We start from the raw sequence: 9,400 nt of genomic DNA, 5'->3' as shown, positions 1-9,400 counted from the left end.
ATATATTAAAGAGTTAATTACGTTATCACTCTTAATTATCGTTTGCTCCCGTAACTGTCCCAAGGTCCATCGTGAAAGCAATTTGCATATAATTTATGCCACCGCCCGCAGGTGAGAAAGCGGCTCGCGAGCATGAAAGTGGAGGGCGGAGTGGCAACGACGACGATCCTCCACAAGATCAAGGTCAAGGAAGAGACGAAGGAATGTTGCGGCTACCAGCAGGCCTCGCCGTCGTGCACGTCGGCGGCCACCACCGCGACCGTCGCGACGCTCACCGTTTCGCCCGCGACGGCGATCACCACGACCGTCACCAACAGCAACGGCGTCTCCACCGTGAACGCGAATCCTTCCACAATCACCACGGCGATAGTCGCCGCCGCCACCGCCACCCCCGCTCTGCAGTCATCCAGCATTATTTGCCATCCACCGACGACCGTCTCCAACACCGTAGACTCCTTTCCAGTCGACCTCGACTTCAAGGCTAAGAATAAGGGTGAGTACACAGTGAAAAACATTTTGTATTTTTATTGGAAACGAAAGTCCTTGTTAATATTCTGCGTTGAATTTTTTAATATATTAATTCCAGTAAGTATTAATTCCACATAATGTGATTATGCTATTTGGCGAATTTGGCGGATTGTGAGAACTTGAATTAGTTTATTTTTAATGATTGATATAGTGAGTAATCTTTACCAAAGTTATTATATACAGTAACAACTGGAAAATCATATTTTTCAATTGTGTCACTTTTGATACAAAAAAACAACATATGGAGTTTCTAAAAAATTATAATCATTTTCAAGAAAAATACACAAAAAATATTCTAAATTTTAGTAAATCATTTGTTTAAATAGTAATGAACTAAATATTTATTAAATATAAAAGTATATTTATTCGGTACAAAAACCATTGATTTGATTTAACAATCATTTTTTTATTGAATAAATATTTATTTACGTAAATGTTTGGTTAGCACTATTCAAACAAATATTTATTATAAAATTTAATACATTTTTTTTCAATATATATTCATTCTACTTGATATATAAAACTACAAATGTATAATTATTTTCTACTAACTTGTAGCAATAATAACTATAACAATAGAACTCCTAACTAGAATTATTTTATCAATTTTTGCAATGTGTACAGTCACAAACGCTTTTCTTTCAGTGTGTTGAAAAGATATCGATTGCGTGACAAAGAAGCAGTGACTCGATGGTGCTTTCGTATCCTTGAAATAATATCGATCTTCATGAAAGTCGATTATCTTGAAAAAAATTTTATTTTATTAAAATATATTAATATCGTTTTTGAGATAGGTTCCACTTTTTGGAAGCTTCTAACAGAGTCTAATGCGGATGAATATTTTCATAAACGAATTTCTACTTTCTTGGAAGACAATCGATTAGGTCAACCTTGTTAATGTGTAAATATCAATTTGCATTGACCTATCGATTTCTTGCCACAATCTAGTTTCGTATAATGCTTTGCAAAATGTAAACTGACATATTGACAGATTCTTGACGTGACATAATGGAATTAAGTAGACTGTTGTTTCATGATATGTGGCTATGGGAGAAAATTCTTTTACTGCATTAAAAGACATAAAATGGGATCGAAATTGAAATATATGAAACTTTAATCGCTATTAACACGCGAATGATCACGTACCATTATTAGCTTCAGGTTTAATTATGACACGGTCACCAATGATCTCGTTGCGTAGAATACCTGACGTTCAGAGTTGTTAATATCCTCTTCACTTCCATCACAGTCGGCAATATATTGTAATAACGTGTCGGCGGAGTGACACGTGTCGTTTGAAAATTAACAACGTGGCCACTCTAGTCTATTTGATCTATCGCACGACCGGAAAAAACAAATCGCTCGGTACCCAGCTGAATCGAACTAGCAGGAGGTCGCTATTCTATTAATTCGGGATATCGACATTTCTCGTTCGAGAGCGTGTCGATGGTGTAGCGCACAGGTGCGGTAAGTGCAGTTTATCTAATTTCAGATTCGCATCACGGTACATTATTTTTTTTAGTCATCCTTAACGCGGATTTCCGTGCTTAGCGCAGCTGTCAGTCGTCATGCTGTCGCTTACAATCTGTCACTTACCAAGATCACCATGCGACAGCCAATTTTAAATTGCTGACGAAATTATTAAGTTTTTTAATTAAAATGGATACAGGTAACAGAAATCGTAGAAATAAAATTTCAATTCGAACGAACAAAACTACTGTGTAAATTATACGTAACCCTATCCAAAGTTTGTAAATTTAATACGAAATAATAACAATATAACTTTAAAATATGTAGAATAGACCGAAATCGGATCAATATAAGCTTTGTTTATTGTTTTTGGTGCAGAGAAAACAATAGACAACAGTTTTATATAACGCAAAAGTAACTAGCCGGTTTGAAATAAAAAACCGACAACAACTGTCTCAAAGTTTATTGATTCGATTGGTCTATCCTATATATATAAAATTTCTTTTCCAAGCTTTTGTCAGCTTTATTACTGGAAATATTAACATTTTTTACTAAAAGAATTAAATGAATAAATTATTATAAAAATAAAAAAGATAATGAACCGAATATTTTATTAGTATAAAAGACAATTATTGAAAAGTTAAAAAATTTTAGAATTTCTTCAGTAATACCAAGAAAAAAACAATTTTCTGAAATCTAAACATTTAAGTATATATAATTCTAAAAATAGTTTTATTGGACTATTAAAATAATTACGTAAGAATCTCAAGCATGATAAGCAATATCGCAATAAATAGTTTTAGCAATAAAGCAATAAAAAGTTTTGACATTCTAGAAGTCAGTTTGAGCATTCTACATAATTATTTTGATAATCTAACAAAATTATTTTTAGATCTGAATAGAATGGCAAAAATTTTTAGATATTTTAGCAAAATCGTTCTTTTTATGTGATCATTCGGTACTTCTATACTGTTAAAAACTTGGGCTCTGTAATAATTCCAAAAGGTCTTTAAAATACGAACCTAGTTAGGTAGATCGTGTGACGCTTTCCCAACGAATGTTTCCGGAAGTTGACCCCGATCCTCGAAACTGAAAATTAAAAGGAACGACCTCGCCGATGTCCGCGCGAGAGCCCACGCTGTGGGCGCATCGTACATTAGTTCGGAATATTGCATGGCGGTACCCGTATATCCAGTCCACGCGCTCTCGCTCGAATCGTACATTCAGCCCGAGCCGGTTATCTAGACGAGCGGCGAGCCCGCAGCTAACTTGGAAACCGGGGCTCAGGAAAAAAGCCCCTTCTGGCACATCAAAGCCCGTCATCGCGTCCGAGCGCGGGTTCTCTCTCATGTCCTCTTTGCTCGTCTCAGGATCGCTTTTTGTTGAACGCAACGCTATATAAAATCGTCATAGATGTGCGAGGTGTGCCGTTCGATTAATAATTCGATGATTAAAAAATCCTTTATAAAATAAATAGGGAATAAAGATTCTAAACGGTTAAGCTTCATCTTTAGTGTTTAAATAATTCAGCATGAATTTATATACTAAGGTAAGTGGTCCAACAATGAACCATGTAAATTTTAGAAGCTTATATCTCTTTCAATTATTGAATTGAAGATCTGAGTTTTGACATACAGTTTATGAATTTTGGTTATATATTGTAAATAATAATTTTTAAGTTATTTTTTAAATTTAGCCACAATTTCGATTATTTAAAAAATCGGAATGTGGTTCATTGTGTACAAGGAATATGTATACAATGAACCATGCTGTTTTTAATAATAAACTAGATGTTTTATACTGTGAATTGTTAGGATTATTTTAGTTTTGCTCTATTTTAAATATTTATTTATAAAGTAGATAATTATTAAGGTGGTGAGAATTTACAAGGCCGACCGCGTTTTTTTTTCCGTTTTGAGTGAAAAAAACGTGTCAAATGAGTATATTTTTATTGAGATTTTAGATGGGACCGTATTCTAAATAATCATTACAATGAATTACAATGAATATTATTTTGAAGATTATCATAAAAAAGATTATGTGGTCTACAATACCATGGTTCATTTCACTACGTCAAAATGATTCATTGTAGACTACCTAACCTTTTCCACAATAATCTCCTAAATAATGTGGTAAAATAATATAACAGAAAAAATTGCTTACAGAATAATAAAGCCAAATGTGCACAAAACTATTGCACAATGAAAAAAATGATAGGTACAACAAAAACATAAAAAATGCATAAAACTTACGAAAAAAACTTACTTTGCAATCAAATTTCTTAAAATAACATTATATGGCCGTCTTTGGCGCGATTTGCTAGTTGATTGGGGAACCGAGGAAGAGTTTAAATGCGAGTCGCTGCACAATATATGATATATGATAGAAGCACAATCTGATAACGCATTTACGAAATATCGCAATGGTTTATAGTGTACTACTGGTTCACTATTAGATTACTTATTCTACAGGTACATTTTCAATCCTACAAACTGTGCATCGATTTTAATTTTACTCTTAAAATGCAAACCTAGAATTAGAATAATAATGTCACAAATTAAATTGAGCAATTTAATAATATTGATGCTCACAGACGTCCTAGAAAAATTTTAATAATCTGATGCTGATAAGCATCTTAAAACTTTCAAATAATTTTATTACGAAAAATACTACTTCCGCTTGAATTCGAATTCTTTAAAAAAATGTAATAGAAATTCACGACGTATAAAAAACATAATGATCTATTATTATATTAATTAGAAAGAAATTAAAAGAAAAATTCTATTTTACATTATCATTATGTATTGATAGTTAATGGGCTTAGTGGCTTTGTACATGTCTATCGCGGTCCTTAGTACGAATTTAGGTGCATAGAAGCATACATGTGCACGCGTGGTGTATGCGGAAGCGTAATGCAAGAGATCACAGGCCAAGGCAAAAGAGGAAAAGAGGGAGAGAGAAAGAGAGAACGATAGAATGTGCTCCGTGGGGGATGATGGCGAAACTCCTGCGAGCAGTCAGTCAACTTGGCTGGCCCGGTGTGTGTCGGTTAGGTTTGTGCGCCGCCTGACTGCCTGGTCCAGACGCGATAAGGCACGTCCGACACTTCCACTGGGATTCTGCTCGAGGCTGATATCATATCCGCCCGCGCTGCCGGGGTATTCCCGACGCTATGCCGTTCGAGGTGTATTTCGCGATAGTCACTCGCACACCGCGTGTACTTACGGGGTGCGGCTTACGACCTGGAGCTCGTCCTCGGCGTTACATCTGTCTCTCTTCTCGTTACCGAGAATCTTCTCCTAAAACTGAAGGGCTCATGATATCAGGGCACTAACGGGAGAATAAGTTAGTGATGCGCTTCGAAATCTCAGGATGTCATTTAGTTTTATAGATGTACTGAATATACAGTTAAGCCCCTTTGAAAGCGATGTTTAATTTAATTACTGACTTTTAGGATAACGAAATTGTCCTGAGGCTCCATTTCCATAAACGTTAACTGGGCCATTTAACATTGTTTTTTTTTATTTTTTACAGTTGATTTCTGTAATAATTGAAATTAATCGAGGCTGAATCCTTTGCTTTGTGTAATTCTGTTTTTGAAAAGAGACAGGAAATGAAATTAAACCACGGCTAGCGTTTTTCGACATTTATGGCATAACAAGATCAGAAAGAGATTTATCAACAGACGTCCAATTATTTTTGATTAAAGTCAGGGGAACGGCCCGTATACATCTTCTCTTTCTCCTCTGCATTTAGCTAAGTTAAAAAAAGACATTAGGCATCGCGTGACGCGTTAACTTTCAAGTGTGCAACCGATCAGACGGAAACAGTGACCAGGATGAAATCCGAGGATGACGTCCTCGGTACTTAAGTGGTACGCTTGTCGGCGAGATGAAATCGAACACATGGAGTCGCGAGATGTCGAGATCGAATTGGCGGGGAAGAGGCCCGCGAGAAGAAGGATGCGAGAAAAACGGCGGCGTCGGCGGCGGCGGCAGCGGTGGCGGCGAAAGGGGCGGAAGAAAAAGGAGCTCTGTTCGAGATGAGGGAGAGAGAGAACGAAGGAGAATTCGAGAGCGGGAAGACCGTGGGTAGGGATTGCGATCAAAGCCATCTGTTGCATTGTCCCGGCAATTAGGAGGCGACAGCTGAGTCCCACCGTACTTACTTCCAGCCAGGGACTCTCAGCCGCGTGGAGCACGTGCGCTTTATCGATCTCGCTCTCTTCGTACCCCGTCGAACGTCGCCCACGAAGACCACCTTGCTCCGTGCGGAACCTTGCGTATGGCTCGAGTGCGTAAACCCGGGTGCTAATCTGGGTGCAGTTGTAGTTAGCAACTGCGATTAGTAGTCGCATGTATTCTTTCGTAATCAGTACGTCATTTATATCAGTAAATAAAGGGAGCTTTCCAGCAGAGGCACAAATCGACACAAAAGTCATTGTATCTTTGTTTCTTACTAATTATCGAACAAGAACAGGATGACTCTTCTATCAATTTGTGTCTCTTGCTGGAAAACTCCCAATAAATCTTAAATTAAAATTTTTTATGTACTTTCAATGAATCAACGTTAATGATAATACTTGTTGAGCGATATCATCATTTCTTGCATTTTCTTAGATTCATAGATAAAGACTATTAGACAGATTTGACTCTAAAGTTCTACGTCTAATAGAATTCGATTAAGCACGTTAAAGCTATTGTACACAAGTTGACGAAAAGATATATTTGTTTAATATAAATTTAGAAACGTGAGTTAAACCGTAAAGTTTGCATTACACTTTATTGTTTAGATAAAATATGTATTTTATAATTTAAAATGTTTCACTTTGACTCAGATTAAATCAGGGTACAATGGCTTTAACATGCATTGTTTTAAAAATTATCCCTATAAAGTAAACAATTCATTTTCAGAATCTCTAGACATTTATATTTAAAACTTTATGTCTAGGGGTGTACAAGTATGAAATGACGATTTTTTTCCCCAAAAAAACACGTTAAATTCGGAAGAATAATAAAAAGAGATTTATTCAAAGTATACTCCATTACTAGTTACACATCTTTCAGGCAATTTGTGGATACCACGCCAGTAAAAATCTTCCCCTTTCATCGAGCCATTTTTTCACATCTTCGTACGAATCAAAGCGCTCAGCAAGTGCGTGACCCATCGATGCAAACAAGTGGTAATCGGAAGGAATCAAGTCTGGTGTGTAAGCCGCATGGAGCAGAACTTCCTAGCTGAGTGCTTCCAACGTGTCCCGAACTGTTTTTGCCATATGTGATGGAGCATTGTCATGGAGAGAAATGACCTTGTGTTGCCTCTTTTGGTATTCTGATCGTTTTTTAAGCAGCGAACGGTTCAAATCGATCAATTGTTGTTGATAGCGTTTGGTATTAACCGTTCGCCAGGCTTCAATAGCTCATAATAGACTACACCCTTCTGGTCCCACCAAACACAGAGCATCGTCTTCCTGCCAAAGCGATTCGGTCTTGCGGTCGATGTGGATGGTGTCTACCCTGAGTCTACCCATGATTTTTTGCGCTTGGAATTCTCAAAAAACATCCACTTTTCATCCCCAGTAACGATAAGATGCAAGAATGACTTTCTTCTGTATCGTTCAAGCAAAATTTTTTTCACATGTGTTTTTGCGCCTCTTCATTTCTGTTTCTCGTTCAATTCATGTGGCATCCATCTGCCAACTTTCTGAATCTTTCCCATCTCTCGTAGGTGATTGGAAACAGCTTGTTGACTAACGCTCAATTGTTCTGCGAGTTGTTTTTGTGTTTATGAATCATCTTCATCCTGCAATGCTTGCAATTCCACGTCTTCGTACTTTTTGGGCGGTTTTCCGTGTTTCTTATCTGCAACATTGAAATCTCCAATTTTGAAACGCTGAAACCATCGTTCACACGTTTTTTGCGATGGAGCATGTTCACCATAAGCTTCTCCAAGTAATCGGTATGATTCCGCAGCAGTTTTCTTCAAATGAAAACAAAAAATTAATGCTGTCCGCGAATACTCCTTATTTGGTACAAATTTCATTATATTAAACATAGCAACACAATACTATGCAAACACTTTTCAATCAAATCACTTTGCGCGTTTGACACTTGTTGATGGTACAATAAAATGGCGTATAATGTTAAATCTTTGTACGTCACACTGCATTGGTGCGCCATCTGTTTCTCAAATCGTCATTTCATACTTGTACACCGGTAATTACTAAAAGATACTTTTCAAAAACATATTTAGAAATTTTTAATTTCTTCTGTTCGAGATAAAAATCAGGACTATATTAATTTATATTAAAATTCTACAAGTGAATTATAACTGTTGATTTCATAGAGATTTAAAAACTGCGAAAATAGTGATAAATTTTACGAAATATTAATTACGAAATAAATTGCCACGTAAACTTGTGTAATAATCTTATACTTCTGTGAAGTCATACGAAGTTCCATGCAACTGTGAAAACAGTAAGGATCGCTGTAAGCGTAACTGCTAATTGCGAATGACTTACGTCAGTAACAGTGTGGCGAAAGTAACTCGTGGAAGGAACGGTTGATTGACGTAATAGTTTGCGGAGAACTTCTTCATCGTTATGGAATGTCTGGCTGTGATGCGTGCTACGAAGAAATAAAGAGCCTCAGTGAGAAACAATTTAATGCACGAGAGATATCGGTACGCATATGAGCACGAAAATCTATTTAATTTGTATTTAATGGAACTTATATCTAGTTCTTAGTACATTATTACAATATTTAATACTAGAAGAATCAAGCAATCATTATTGCCCGTTTCTATTTTTTTAATTAATATTATATTTCTTACAAAAAAATAGGATCTGAAATTTTTTGACTTTTCAATCATTGTGTGATTCATTTTTTATACTGATAAAATATTTCGTTTTTCATCTCTTTTTTTATTTTTAAAGTTTAAATTTACTCGCTTGTTTTTCCCTTTATAGAGAGTACACAAAAAACTTCTAATATTAGTGCAATTTCAATATGATTGACTGATTGTAAATAAACTGGAAGTAAAACGATTACATTTTCGCACTAGAAAATGGTGTGCGAGTTAAAATATATAAAAATTCAAGTGACTCGCGTGACGCAGATTTACAGATGAAATTGTTTTCGTCGTTCGAATATGTAGATATTATCATGGATAACGGATATCTTCGAACAGAACTCAAAGAAAAGTTTACCCGCGGCATCGAACAGCCGCGACGCTTCAGATGCTGCCTTGGGTTCCGCACGTATATGTTGTGTGTGTGTGTGTATGTGTGTGTATGTGTGTGTGTGTGTGTGTGTGTGTGTGTGTGTGTGTGTGTGTGTGTGTGTGTGTGTGTGTGTGTGTGTGTCGCGTACGTACGTAGTACGTACGTACGTAACGTACGTAA

The 9,400-nt window shown here is 36.4% G+C and overlaps 1 protein-coding gene and 1 pseudogene across 1 annotated transcript in view; one reads left to right on the top strand and one right to left on the bottom strand.

Moving 5' to 3' along the window:
* Positions 1-132: 132 nt before the first annotated feature.
* Positions 133-9,400, top strand: part of LOC105625964 (protein CBFA2T2) — a 33,568-nt gene continuing 24,300 nt past the window's right edge. The window contains exon 1 of the mRNA XM_012207272.1: positions 133-493. Coding sequence (XP_012062662.1) covers positions 133-493 — 361 coding nt within the window. The remainder of the gene's footprint in view (positions 494-9,400) is intronic.
* The window catches only part of LOC105625963, a 22,328-nt pseudogene continuing 21,371 nt past the window's right edge, over positions 8,444-9,400 (bottom strand).

The sequence above is a fragment of the Atta cephalotes genome (genome assembly GCF_000143395.1).
Source record: "Atta cephalotes unplaced genomic scaffold scaffold00004, whole genome shotgun sequence".
Classification (NCBI taxonomy): Eukaryota; Metazoa; Arthropoda; class Insecta; order Hymenoptera; family Formicidae; genus Atta; species Atta cephalotes.
The sequence above is the reverse complement of the archived record's forward strand: the minus strand, read 5'-3'. Positions and strand labels throughout refer to the sequence as shown.